Consider the following 13,596-nt stretch of genomic DNA (forward strand, 5'->3'; position numbering starts at 1 on the left):
AATGAGGTCGTTGATATCGCTCCAGGCAAAAAAGCGGTGGGATCAGTTCTTGGCCTTGGATGAAGAATGTCAACGCCAAGATGGGATCCGACGTGCCAGTGCTTCTCAATTTGAAGCCTTCACTGCGAGCTCAATTCAACATTGAAATACATATCACCAGCTCCAAGGTATGTCACCCTCTGCAACTCACGTTCTCAGATATACAGTGAATTGACCTTATAGGAGCAGGTGGTATAGTTGAGAGGAGTAGTGGTACGCCGTACAGCGCACGCGAGTACAATGATGTGTACCGAGTACAAGCCACATCTGCCACCCCACTGAGTCGTCCGCCTAATAACCCCTTGCTGATTCTGACCAATTGATCGATTTGTGCTCACAAAGGACTTATCTGCACTGCCACCGGTGAACGTACGCCGGGACACGGCGATGAGTCAACATGCGTTTGGTACCTTGCAGAGCTGAACCGTGAAACAAAGGTCGGGGCTAAGCATGTACTCCTTCAATCCAGGCACAAAGTTAGTACCTAGGTAGTTACCTGATAGTCAGCGGTGCATGAAGAGATGAACTATGCGGAGCTATGACGCTACGTCTCGAATCAGAATAGCGGTGAAGACTTACGAATTATCGGCCATCTTTAAACAGAAACCAATACTCATGATTTTTTCAGCTTTCTATTAACTAGAAATACATCTCATAACGGCGGTTATCCCCACCGACCGTTGTGCTGGACAAGAATGTGGCCCATGAAAAAGTCCGATATCGTTTTAAGCCAGCCGTCAACCGTGAGATGTGCATTTGTTCCATCCATGAGGAACCAACATAGTACCCAACCAGAAAACCCACATCAACCCATCTGGTATCTTTTATATTTCTCATCTGTCATTTCCTCGCCCGCAGGTGCCGAATGTGCAAACTCCCGTAAATCCACATATAATTGAGAACCGCCAATATGATGATGATCGTTGTCTATCATGATCCTCTTGACCTTGGGGATATGCTCGGGAAACTCCATGCTAAAATCAAAGTCGTCTTTTGAATCGCTGTACCACCATACTCCCTGTTGATCCTATCTTCCACAAATAGCTGGTATCATGATGTCAACTTCGTCGAATCGCTATGCCTTTCCGCTCGTTGAAAAATGAACAAAAATTTTCCTCGTCGTGAGATACATATGTACAAATCAAGGGGGTTGAGAAGTTGGAGGTAGGGTGAGAGGGGGTTGTCAGGCACCGGAAAGCACAAAGGCAAGCGACACATCATAACACCGGCCAGAACGAATACAGCGACACAACGGCGAGCACGGAGGTAGAGCACTCCAAGGACAGAGACCCTCTCACCACCGGCGGGCGGCGGTTGTCTGCTGCATCATACCTGGCGAGATGGATGACGGTGGGCTCGCGATGCGGTTGCCCGTGGAGGGATTCACAATCGGGATGGCGTTGTTGCGAGAACGAATCGCCGAGGGTTGATGGATTTTGAGGTTGTTGTGGTTGCCGGCGAAGCTAGGCGGGGACATGTATGCAGACGTGACTGCGGAGGAAATAGACAAGGCGGGCGTTATCTGTTGGGGTTGAATCTGGGATTGGAGGGGAGAGGAATCCGGCGAGCCACTCGACAGCGACGAGCGATCCGACGACCCTGACGTTACCGACTGACGCTTTGCGAAGAAGTCAGTAAAGGATGAAGTTGTGGAGAGAGGCTCGCCACAAACCTCATCGAATGTCAGGAGGTTTGGACAAAACTCTAGATCGTCGTCCAGGTCGAACGACCGTCCTGCCTCAAACCGCGCCCGGTATGCACTTATGCTTGGAGGCTCTGTGACAACAATCTCCTTGACAACCTTAGGTGCACGGAATTGCCGATGGGAGTTCTGGGCCGCTGACAACCGGGGTGCTCGTCGAGACCGGCCATGGTGGCTATGTGTCTGGGGCATAGGCTGCGGATTGGTTGCTTGATGTTGTTGATGGGCAGTGTAGTAGAAGGTCGACATGGTGTAGGAGGATCCGATTTGCAGCTGAGGACGACCAGCAAGTACAAAGAGAGGTCTCGGAGGGGAGTGTAGCGGTGCAGTTGTAGTGTCGAGACGGATGCCAGCTAGGCAAACAGTGGCAAAAAAACAATGGGTGTCAGCTGATAGTCTGATTGAAGCGCAGAGGGTCTATGCTGAACAGATGTTTGGTTGACAAGAATGTTTACAACAGGCGTCAATGGGAAATGTAGGATAAGGCGTGAGAGGAAAAGGCTGAAAGGGAGGATGAGAGTGGGTGGCAGGTGGTAGATAATGGCAGTGTAAAGTGAGATTGAAAGCAGCGGTGGGATGGTGATGTATGGGCAGCTTGCGAACTGGCTGGCCAAACAGGCGGTGGAGGGAAAGGCAAGAAGGCGAGAGAAAAGGCAGAAATCGGGAGAGGTGAGAGGCCAGAGGATGCGAGGGTGCGAGGGCCCAGCGCACGAAGCCGGCGAGGGCGGGAAATATCAGGGCGACCAGCACCACCAAGGACAAACTTGGCCACAAGACCCGCTTTGTCCCAGCTGGTGGTGCCTGGAGCGATGCCTGTCATTCGCTGCTAAAACGTCAAGGCGTCGCCGACTAATGCGCCCTAGTCCGCGACGAGGGCTCCAATTTGCCGGGGACAGCCATGAAATTTGCCTCTGGGTGCCTCTGCCCGACTCCACACGCTCGGAATAGCCCAACGCTCTGCACGCAGCCCTCAGTCCGGCCCTCGACTCCAGGCGTAATTCTGAGCACAGGGACCGACCACACCCGTTCTGGGCACCCACTGGACACCCAGTTGGGGGGCAGAGTTGTTTCGATCCTGACCCGCCCCTCACCCACAATATGCCAGTTGGGTGCCAGTCCCGCTAATCTCTTCCAGCCTAGAGACGAGCGCTTTCTGCACGAATCGTCTGCGCCCTGCCTCCTCCCTGCCCTCATGCTCTCATTGCCCATGGTGCCCTCGTGGTTCTTCCTTCCACCGCCCCCTCCCCAGACTTGGCCTGGAAGCTAACTACCAGCCCAGGCGTAGTCCGCAGCTACCTACGAGTAAGGACGCAGCTACATGTCCTGCGCCCCTCGTCCAACGATGGATGTGGAAAGAATCGCTCCCCTCTCGCCTGTCCCTCATCATCTCACCCCCCAACCGGTGCACGAATCAATTCCATCCACGCCTCGTGTTACCCAATCCGCTTGACGGTTTGTCCTGACCCTCCTGCTTGGACCCCTTCTCACGTCGCATGGTCAAAGCTTGCTCTACGAAGCGTCTGGCCCTTGCAGATCAGCGAAAGTTCTGCATTTTCGGCCTCGATTTGTGCCATCTGTGCCTGACAGGAGGTAACTGCGGAGACATGGTTTGAGCATACCTCAAGAGCTTTCCAAAAGAACAACCCCCTAGAGACACATTCCGTTCGAACTTGTTGGCCTTTTGTCGCGTGATACTATGGGTGTCTCAGCGAACAGGCACAGGTACCCCACACATGCGCCTCAACCGCCGACTTCATCTCCTCCTGTCTAAGAACAACTACGGCCACGCACTCGGCAGGCCCTCCGGAGCAACCCCTGTGCACATAAGAGCAGTTACCACACTCAGGAGCTCGGTTGTCGGCAGCAGCAGAGAAATGGAGGCAGGAGAATCCTTGTCCTCTTTCTCACACATCTCTCTCGTATGCCCGAGAAGAGTTGGTGCTTCGAAATGCGCTCTGCTGTCAGATTTGTCCAGTTCGCACCTCGAACGCGATGTTCCACTGGGCACGGCACGCTGAGCAAAGCAAACGCCAATGACGGTGGTGACGCTGCGATGTCGTCGCGTCCAATCACCTCCTGAGATGTGGGCAACCGTCCGCCTATCTGAAGCTCCCTTTTGCGCCATTGACGCTGATCACGGCATTACACAGCATAACAATGCACGGAAAGGCCGCGGACAAAGTCGCTCGGATCAAGGATTTTCCCCTGCCGACCACCTACCGGCTATTCCTTCCATTCGCTTTCCAGAATCTCTCTCATCTCAAGCACCACGCTACCCCAGATGTTACAGCGCAGGAGAGCTTTTTCTTTACCTTCATAATCGCTGTCACTATCATAATCAGGCCAGGCTTGATTTGGTAGCCTACTATGGCGTTTCCTAGAGTAGCCCGTCCCTTTGCCTTCTCTGAGTTGACGCCCCATATCATGTGGAACTTGACACGACATCAAGATAAACAATTCAGGTCAGTTTGAGAGCAGTGAGTGCGTTGACCGATCTTGTTAGGTATTCCTCTCTTTCCAGAGCCTTGCCCGTCCCAGCAGACACCGGTCTCTGTTCCACAAGTAACCAGTGGCCATGGATGCAAGTTCCTCTCGGCTCCTCCCCTGTTTGTTAAAATCAATGCAGTATCGCTTCACTCGATCTAGACATAAGGCTGAATATGACTTCCCGCTCTCTCCACTGTACGACATCTGCAAGCACACATATCTCGCTTAGCAGATGAAAGTTTACAATGGTTAACACCGAACGGGTCACGGTTTCCCCATGCCTAAGTGACACAGTGTAAAGGAGCCCCGAAAACTGCCTTTGGGCGATTCAGGATCTTAGGCTTTCAAGAGGGTCTTCTGCCTGGTACAATACCAGCTCAAGTCCCAGTATTCCAGCTGCGTCAGGAGATCAGTCACATGGACTACTTCAACATCATGTGCCGGCACCAGTCAGCTATCATGTGCACGAACGAGTAGTTGACGAAGAGACTTCCAACATCGTCTGACGAAGACGAAACGCTATGCGCAACAGCAGCGCTTCCAACACTTCTGATTCTGTTCGCCCAGGCGTTCCCTGCCGTGCAAAATGCCGCCAAAGGTTTTGCTTCCCGCGGTCCTCAATGATGAGGAAGACTACGGCGGTCTTAACCGTTCAAGCATTCGCGGAGAACCAGATGCAGGACGACGCTGTCTTTTGGCATTCGCTCGCCATGAGCAGCCAAGCACAGTGAATCTTGAGTCGTGACACTATGCCATTATCCCGCGTCTTGATTTGTATCCCTCCAACGCCAGGGCGCTTGTGGATGGTGGATGACCTGCGTGGGATTCAGTGCTGGCACATCGTGGGAGAGTTGGGCCTTGTCAAAGGAACGAGCATGCCGTTTGAGGGATTTCCAGACCCTAGCCCGAAACAAACTGGCAGCGAATCTCACGGCACGCATGGCGGGCTACAATTTACACTGAGAGAGCCTGGGCGTGGTGTTTCCGATCCCGTCGAACGGCGTAAAGTGATGGCTATCAGAACTAGCTCTGGTGGCTCTAACCCTCAATGCAGAGCTACGACAATGTTCCGCGCCTGGTACCATCACAGGTGACAGTTAGGAGGCATATTTCCCCTCAGGCCAGCGTATACACAACACAGGTAGATAGCAACCGTCCGTATTCCCTTGGCGACAAAAGGACCGGACGGGTTTTCTTGCAGCAGAGGCGGGAATGAAGCTTGTGGCGTGAGAGCGGCAGTACCGCGACCGCGGTAGCCTGACGATGTAAAGTGACGCACTGCGATGCTTGCGCTCTGTCTCCTGATCAACCCAAGATGTGCGCGAGATAGCTATACATTGAGAAATTTGATGCCTCTGTCCAGAAGCCGGTTACTGTGCGACATGATCGAGGCAGGAGATTAATCGCTGCTGAGCTCTAGACAGGGCGAAGAATGATGCCTTCTCTTGCCCGGGGCCGGCCGCCGGCCCAAGCACAACGGAACGTGTCCGTTCGTCGAGAACGGGATGAGCGAAACCCCTCTAGGTCTTCAGCGGTGGTTCTATCGAGATGTTCTCGGGCGCATTCCGTTAGAGTAGTTTGACATGTCGAGTCGCGCAGTCGACAGGTAGGCCACGTTCCGTGGGAAGCCATCGCCGTCGTTTTGAGTGTCGGAGAAAAATCCCACTTCTATCAAGGATTTTCAACACGGGCTTCCGAGTGCGCGGCGAAGAGGTAGATTCACGAGGATGGGGATGAGACGCATCCTTTCTCCAGGCCCCCTTAGATCGGATCATCGGCCTCTTCTCCCTTCCTCAACCTACTCTGCGTTTCTCCCCCCCTCGTCGTCGGTCCCTCAAGGTTGTCATCCAGCTCTACCAGGTCCCCTTCTGCTGCTGCACGGTGGTCGCCTCCTCTTTCTTGTTCTTGTTCTCGTTCTCCGCCCATGATCATTCGCTCCGCCTGCTCCGCCTCCCCCCTCGTCTCGTCCAGTCCGATATTCCCGCCGGGCTTCCCGCCTTCCTCTCTCCTCCCAATCACGACGTTACCCACGGCCAACATGCCCGCACCCACCCACCACATTCCCTTCAGCTTCTCGCCGAAGATCAACGCGCCGAGCACAGCGGTGATGACAAAGTTGGCCGAGACGTTGACGATGCTGACGCGCGTGGTCGACTCGGCGCGGGTCAGCGCGGACGTGAACAGCGCCCACATCAGGGCGTTGAAGACGAGGTTGAGCACGAAGAATGTGGCCCGGACGGCGAGGTCGATCAAGGTGTTGTCGGCGGACAGGGAGAGGAAGGTGGCGATGGAGGAGGAGAGGTTGGATGTCAGAGACGTGGTTGTTCTGTTTTTTCATTTCGATGGACAGAAGAGTCGATTAGTTTTCTTTGCCATGGTTGAAATGGAATCAATGGACAATAACGATGGCCGGGGCAGGATGGGTTGTCAAGGCGAGATTGGGAAGTTTCCATTGAGGAGCGAGATGGGACTGGGGGCCAGGGTTCAAAAGATTCAAATGGAGGACCTGAGTAAATCGAGTCGTAGAGACGTACAACTTTGCAAAAACACCATTGAACGCCGCACACGCTCCGCTCGACACGGCCAGCACGATCCAGACGGGCTGCCGACGCAGCGCGCGCACGATTGAGGACCCCGATAATCGATCCATCTCGACGGCAGCGCTCCCGCCTCGTCTTTGATCCTCTGGTCCGCGGTTGGGATCCCGCCTACCGCTGACGTCCTTGGTCTGTTCGCGGCGCTGTCCTGGGGCGGCGGGGGAGCGTCGTCGTCGTCGTGCCTGCTGCGACATTTTGAATCAAAAGGAGCTCTCGAAATTCGGAGGGTTTGGAGACGGTGTGGACTGCGCAAACGCACTAGGCTGGCCCAACGGACTCCACGAGGCTGGCCGCAGAAGGGGCGCTGGCTGATTGGCGGAGAGTCGGTATTGCGAGAATCTCCAATGGCCCCCGCCTGTCAGGTCGGGACGAGAGGGATTCATATTATTACTTGGCAGGTTGCTCAATGGCCGTATACGAGTATGAGCCCATAAGAGTCGTGTTTTGTCCTTATCAAGATGCTGCGCAGAGGGTTGCCTCGAGATGAAAAAAAATGACATTCGCTTACAGCACACCTCGTACTTTTGACCCGTCAGAGTTTCCAGCACATACTGTAGCATGCTTGGAATGCACCAAGAGGGCTCGGTATACCCACATTCGCCATAGACGCCGATGCTCCTTACAGGTACTTAATCCGCCAGTCGCTCGCTGCTAGTCCCGTCGTCGATGCAGAAATCTTTAAAACAGCGTTGACCTTTTCCTCCGCTTTCGGCTTGTCCCTTCACTACTCTCCCTTTGACGATTCTTGCGCGTTCTGTTGCGCTTGCTTGCTCAATGACCCTTCCTCGTATTCCAAAGACTTGACAATCCCCAAGCCCTTGGTCTTTCCCTCACGAAACAGTATTTTATCCCCCACTGCCAGAAACTCGGGCCTCTGGACGAATCGAAACGCGACCGTGGCTCGATCTCCGGTCCGAATGTACTCGCGGTCAATCTCAATGATGGCGCAGGTCTGGCTTATAGGTCCGACATGGAGCATCGCTTGGTATTTCGGGCGTATCGTTGTAGGGTGGGACAGGATCAAGACCTCGGCGACAAATTCCCGGTAGACTTTTGGCGGCGGGCCTTCGATCTTCGGGAGCACAACCATGCCTTTGCGCACTTCTTTCTTTCGTATCCTCCTCAGGGCCAGAGAGGCGGATTGCCCAGCGCTACAAGCTGGCACCTGTATTCGCTTCCGCTCAATGGATCGGATGTTCGTAGTCTGAAATTGTCCGAGCGAGTCTGGTCCGACGAGCACGTTGTCTCCTGCGTGAATCATTCCGGATTTCACAACTCCCGACACGACTGTGCCCACAAAGGGGACGGAGAAGGTGTCATTGATATGGAATTCGAAGGGCGCCTGGTCGTCGTAATGACCATGATGCGGAAGAATGTTGAGGAAAGTGCGAACAAGGTCCAGGCACTCTCCGGTGACATTTGAGACTTGGAATATTGGGCAAATCCGCTGGGACACAAATTGTGTGGCTGTCAGGACTGTCTCTTCGTATGTCTTGATGAAAACGGGAATTTTCCTCGCTCCGGGTGATTTGAGGATCCTGGTTAGCTGGGTGACCGTCTGTTCGAGAATCTGGGGAGGGCAGATGTCGATCTTGGTGATGACGACCATGACAGGAACATTCAAGGCTAATGCTAAGCCGAGATGCTCCTTTGACATACCAATCAATCCATTATTGGCGGCCACCATGAGCAGGCAGTAGTTGGGTGCAGAAGAGAGAAGGCCAAAAACAGTAGTCCGAAGATATCGCTCGTGTCCAGCTAGATCGGTAAATGAGATGACCTTTGCTGATCGAGTCCCAATCTCCGCCCAAGTGAGTTTGCGGCCTGGCACGCTGGATGTGACCACTCCACCCTGAGTGTCAAAGCCCATAATCTCCATTCCGACGGACGAGGTACGGCCGGATTCAATCTCGTGCTTGTGGCGAAACAGGTTGACTCGAGCTTTGCCGCGGCCGTCGTCCAGGTTCCCCTTGACAAGGACACCTAACATGGTAGACTTGCCTGCATCGACATTGCCAACCACGGCAATTCGTGTCTCGATGACCTCTTCAGCCGTTGTCGGAGTCTGCCGAATTAGTAGCTTGCCGTGGCTCGAATGGTCGTTTGTCGGGTTTGACTGAGCCTCCTTGTCGCCGCCAACGTTGTATGTCAGAAGGACGTTGACTGCAGCGTTGAGCATCCCGGCCGCTTCAGTGATGCGCTTCATGGCAAGGTCCCATTGCTCTTTCGTGAAGCCCATTGAGTCGCCGCTATCCTCAAGCCCCAAGTCGAAGAGGGTCTCTCCATGGCCCTCGTCTATCCTGGATTGTACAAGCCCCGAGAGTTCCTGAAGCGTCGCAGCTGCGTCATCCGAAGTATCAAGCAGCCACTCTTTTAGTTTTGCCCGGCTTGGTCTGTCAGAAAGTTCTAGTTGATCGAGGATCTCGAGTTCTGCATGGTCTTCGGTAACGGACGAGGCAGCACCGGTGCCGTAACCGCTGTCAGCAGCGACGGAGTCGGGATATTGAATGCGGGTCTTTGCTCGCTGTCGCTCTACATAATCAGCGAAATCGGAGAGCGCCTTACGCCATGTTAGCACTTGAAGCGATTCATTACTTGATCTCCCCTCACCAGCTCCCCTTTGCGACGATCTTGCACCGTCTGCTTATTGCGGCTGCCCATACTTGTATGCTGGTTGGAATACGACATGAGGTGGGAAAATATAACAGTAGCGGATTCGCCCCGCGGTCAGAGAGGTATTCGAGGAATCATGGTGAAGTTATGAGCAGCAGATCACACCATGGCTCTAGTGCTAACGACGCATCTTGAGCTGTACCGTCGTGAGAGATGTGTTGGGAAGATGAAGTAGATGAGAGATCAGAGAGATGTTGAGCCCGTGAAGAAACATAAATAAATACCGAGTACAGCGGAGACAGTGTTGGAGTCATGACAGTGTGTGAGTGTGTACGAGTATGCATGGTGGCACTATCAAGCGGGGAAGCACGAGGCGCGTGTAGACCGAGTTGATCAACTGACTCATCCACGCTCCTCAACGCTCATCCACACTCGTCCCCCCCACGCGCTTCAGCCTCCTCAGGTGTTCATTTCCCCTAACAAGGAGCCTCACTAGCCTCGCTATTTGATTTCAAAAATGCTTCTGCACCGTCACCCGGCCAAGCCAAGTGACTCTTGCACCGTGAACTGGACAGTGCGGTTGACAAGGCGCAAGTCCTCCGACGCACTTCTCCCTGATCCAAGAACTGCAGCTTCAAGTGACTCATTTACAGAGGCGCTTTTCCCGTCAGCAATCTTGAGATTGGCTTTCCGCCGTCTGTCATGCTCCGTCATGAGCTGGGAGTGGACTCGCGAGGGTTTTTGGACGGCCCTTTTGCTATTCTTGTTGAGAATTCATATCGACGTGGATCACTCCGTTTCATGACCCCGGCTGGGGAGAGATCAGGACAACCGAGTCTCCTGTTCGCTTGTCAGCGATAGCAAATATTAGCTTGTTGGCGGTCCACGTACCTCGGACGAACAGCATATCGGATTGTTTCTTCGTTGTCTAACCCATGTCAGTCGCTGCTCGGCCTGACGTTTGTGCGGGTTAGAACTGACCTTGACCGTCTCTTCGCCGTCCTCTTCGTCTTCAATAGTGTAGATCGTCTCTTCGACATCTCCGAGCACAAGATTACAATGGCTATCATACGCCTATCATGTACCCAGGCCGTCAGTATTAGTTCGCTGCGAGCCCGGTAACAAGCATACATGTAGTCTTCCTTTCAGCTCTCGATCTCCACGTAACCGCACAAACACAATCTCATCGAGGGAGAGACGGACAAGATCAAGCGGTTCGGACACCGCATTGGCTCCTTCGTCCGTTGAGTCGGCCATGACGGGCTGGGGCTTGTGGTATATGAAATTAGTACAACGTCGACTACTGCTATGGCTGTTGAAGAGTGGCAGAGCCCAATCCTGGCCACTGACTTGGAAAGAGAGACTTGGCGTCATTTGGCGTCATTTGAAATTTGAGCTGTCAAAAGCTCGCTTGTGTTTGGTGAAGTTGAATGCGAAATCCGTGCAGCGCGCATACATATCGCTCCTTTCAATTCAAGTTCGACGCCAGTTACTTGTCACTTTTTCAATGACTTAGCTGTCACTCTTTCCAGCTCCAGCTCGGGTTGCCGTCTGTCTGCGGTGTATTGATGCATGGCTCGCTGCCTCTGGTGAGGTTAATCAATGGCTTTTCACAACCCTCGCCTAGTCGGATTCCTCACTTGACTCTCCACATTCTTCGTCGACAGACTCCTTCCTCGGCCCAGTGGGATACAGCACTATGCCTTCCCAATGCTCGTTATCCACGACGTTTCCAGCGTTCATCCTCCACTACGACCCCCTTCTCCCCCTTCATATTGTCCAGGCAGCCGACCTTGCTGGACGAACACGATGACCTTCCGCCGATAGAGTATGAGATTAAAGAGGTGTCGGCAGCCAAGACCACTCATGGAGCCAGGAAACTGGTGTCTATGCAGGACTTGGTGGAAGAGAACAATCCCGATCGGATACTCTTGGGACTGGTGTCTCCTCAAATCGGAGACGACTTCATCGAAAATGCAGACGACCAGACTTTCGCACGTGCCATATGCGCCCTGGATCCCGAGCATTTTATTGTGCCTTACGGAAAACTATTTCGCTACTTGAAGCCGAGTCTAGAGACTCAGCCCAAGTTTCGGATCGTTAGATCATTGGAAGAGCGTGTGGCTACATTTATCAATATTCTCGATTCCCTGGTCACCCAACGACAAAAGCGTGGCCATTCCCTTGGCCTCGACGTTTATCGTCATCTGTTACGGTGCACAGCGGCAGCTGGGGTGGGATCGTTTGCTAGGAATGTGTTCCGCAATGCCATGAGGGAAGACGGTATTGAACCTGATTTGGATTGTTATAACTACTTTATGGAGGCCCTCACCTGGAACGAAGCATATAACAGGCACGAAAGGTATCGTTTACGGATAGTCCGGCATAACATGCTTCGTCGGTCTCTGGAGACGAGACCGCTTGGATTCTTTGGTCATGGAGTCGCCTCGCCTCAAAATCCAAAAAATGAACAATCCATCAGGCTCGAAACACTGGGTATCTTCAATGAGCTCGTGAATCAGGGGTTGAACGGCAATGAAGCAACTTTCTGCAATCTCGTGGTCGCAATGGGTCGTGAAGGAGACCTGGGCAGCGTCAAGAGCGTCCTCAAGTCGGTTTGGAATATAGATGTTGATGCTCTGGACAAGTACGACGAGGAGGAACTGGAGAGTCCGACATTTTACGAAGAGGGCTCACCACTTCGGCCTTCTGCACGGCTCTTATTTACGGTAGTCCATGTTTTCGGCACGAACAATGAAGTCGCATTGGGGGGCATGCTCCTCGACTACATCTCGCGCAACTACAATCTGGAAATTCCCGAATACATCTGGACGCATTTACTGGAGTGGACTTTTGTGCTCTCAATCCAGCACAAAAAGGCCAGGATCGAAAGAGGACATGGCGAAGGTCGCATTGCACGAAGGGCGGTCGAGTCGGTGTATCACGTCTTTCACAACGAACCATACAATGTCCGACCAAAAATTGAGGATCTGATATTTCGAGTCAAAGCCAGATCCGAAGCAAGGAAGCTCTACAAGGCTGTTGAGGATCTCCGCCAGTGTATGATCCTGCTTGAGGAGGAACGAACCCACCTCTCCGAAATGTATGACCAAATCCGACACCTTCTCGAAGACGCAGATTATCATTACATCTTCTATGATGGCTTGCCTTCCGGTGCGTTCCTTGATCTAAAGCACAAGTATGTGCTTGCTTCCCTTCAGCTGGAATGCCACATCCAACTCATCTCTGTTGCTGTGCGCAACACCATCAAGCGCAAAGACTGGACGTCTCATGACGAAGGCACCGACTGGCCCTACCGAGGTATTCCCAACATCGTCGCAGAGTGGACAGATTGGCTGCCCAACATCATCCCCTATTACATTCCCACCGGTCACGTGTGTATCTGGGGAAGGGAGTCGCGGCACGCGGCCATCCAGAGTGCGAACTCCCTCCAGACGACCAGGACAGGCACGATGCGTATGCTGCTGGACTCTTATTCACCAACTCGTCTCCGGCACGCGGCGGGGTTCATTCATCGCGGACCCAAAACCAACGCTCTGGCTAAATTTCAAGACGAAGTCCGCAGTGATTCCTCGGGCCGCCTGAGTGATTGGGTACTCCGGTTCGAGGCGGCTGTCCGTCAAGAGAGGTTGAACGATCGCCCCGTCGTGGGTCCGCAGGTACCCGGGCCGGATCATAACAGCGGAGAGTGGACGCCTTGGGGTGGGACGGCGGGGAAAGGGAGGACAACAGAGCGTGGGCGTCGGAAAGAGGCTTCTGTGACGACCTCAAGGGATGATGAGTGGGAGGAGGAGGACGAACATGAAGAAGGGGAAAAGCAGAAGGAGTTGATGTGATGGCCGGGTTTCGGTGTGATACAGGACGTGTGTAACATGTGTAACATCATCCATCATGTGGCGTTGCATATCGCGACTAGTCCCCTATATACCTAGGTAGGAACGCGGTAATGTAGGCTCAAGTTTCTCTGACAAGACAACAATCGCCAGGTCCGGATCAAACTTGCCTCCCCTCTGAATCTTTTTCAAAGCAGGTAAAAAACCAAATTGGATATCATGGACAAAACAAGCAAGAAAAATCGTCAAAGATTATCCTCCCATTACTGCGCACATCCACAAGCCCACCAACCGGTGCGGAGCT

General features: G+C 53.3%; 5 protein-coding genes across 5 annotated transcripts; 1 reads left to right on the forward strand and 4 right to left on the reverse strand.

Moving 5' to 3' along the window:
* Nucleotides 1-1,333: 1,333 nt before the first annotated feature.
* Z520_00503 (uncharacterized protein) lies at nucleotides 1,334-1,990 on the reverse strand (the record flags this gene model as incomplete). The annotated part of the gene is made up of 2 exons (XM_016771024.1): nucleotides 1,334-1,657; nucleotides 1,712-1,990. 2 exons carry the CDS (start codon nucleotides 1,988-1,990, stop codon nucleotides 1,334-1,336), a joined length of 603 nt encoding a protein of 200 aa, XP_016637934.1.
* A 3,999-nt stretch (nucleotides 1,991-5,989) lies between these two features.
* Nucleotides 5,990-7,019, reverse strand: Z520_00504 (uncharacterized protein; the record flags this gene model as incomplete). Its single annotated transcript, XM_016771025.1, has 2 exons — nucleotides 5,990-6,554; nucleotides 6,763-7,019. 2 exons carry the CDS (start codon nucleotides 7,017-7,019, stop codon nucleotides 5,990-5,992), a joined length of 822 nt encoding a protein of 273 aa, XP_016637935.1.
* Nucleotides 7,020-7,549: 530 nt separating this feature from the next.
* Nucleotides 7,550-9,513, reverse strand: Z520_00505 (uncharacterized protein; the record flags this gene model as incomplete). Its single annotated transcript, XM_016771026.1, has 2 exons — nucleotides 7,550-9,385; nucleotides 9,421-9,513. The coding sequence occupies 2 exons, from the start codon at nucleotides 9,511-9,513 to the stop codon at nucleotides 7,550-7,552; spliced, it is 1,929 nt and encodes a 642-aa protein (XP_016637936.1).
* A 724-nt stretch (nucleotides 9,514-10,237) lies between these two features.
* Nucleotides 10,238-10,695, reverse strand: Z520_00506 (uncharacterized protein; the record flags this gene model as incomplete). The annotated part of the gene is made up of 4 exons (XM_016771027.1): nucleotides 10,238-10,278; nucleotides 10,330-10,366; nucleotides 10,420-10,512; nucleotides 10,570-10,695. The coding sequence occupies 4 exons, from the start codon at nucleotides 10,693-10,695 to the stop codon at nucleotides 10,238-10,240; spliced, it is 297 nt and encodes a 98-aa protein (XP_016637937.1).
* Nucleotides 10,696-11,006: 311 nt separating this feature from the next.
* Z520_00507 (uncharacterized protein) lies at nucleotides 11,007-13,295 on the forward strand (the record flags this gene model as incomplete). The annotated part of the gene is made up of 1 exon (XM_016771028.1): nucleotides 11,007-13,295. One exon carries the CDS (start codon nucleotides 11,007-11,009, stop codon nucleotides 13,293-13,295), a length of 2,289 nt encoding a protein of 762 aa, XP_016637938.1.
* Nucleotides 13,296-13,596: the final 301 nt, after the last annotated feature.

This window comes from Fonsecaea multimorphosa (genome assembly GCF_000836435.1).
Source record: "Fonsecaea multimorphosa CBS 102226 unplaced genomic scaffold supercont1.1, whole genome shotgun sequence".
Taxonomy (NCBI): domain Eukaryota; kingdom Fungi; phylum Ascomycota; class Eurotiomycetes; order Chaetothyriales; family Herpotrichiellaceae; genus Fonsecaea; species Fonsecaea multimorphosa.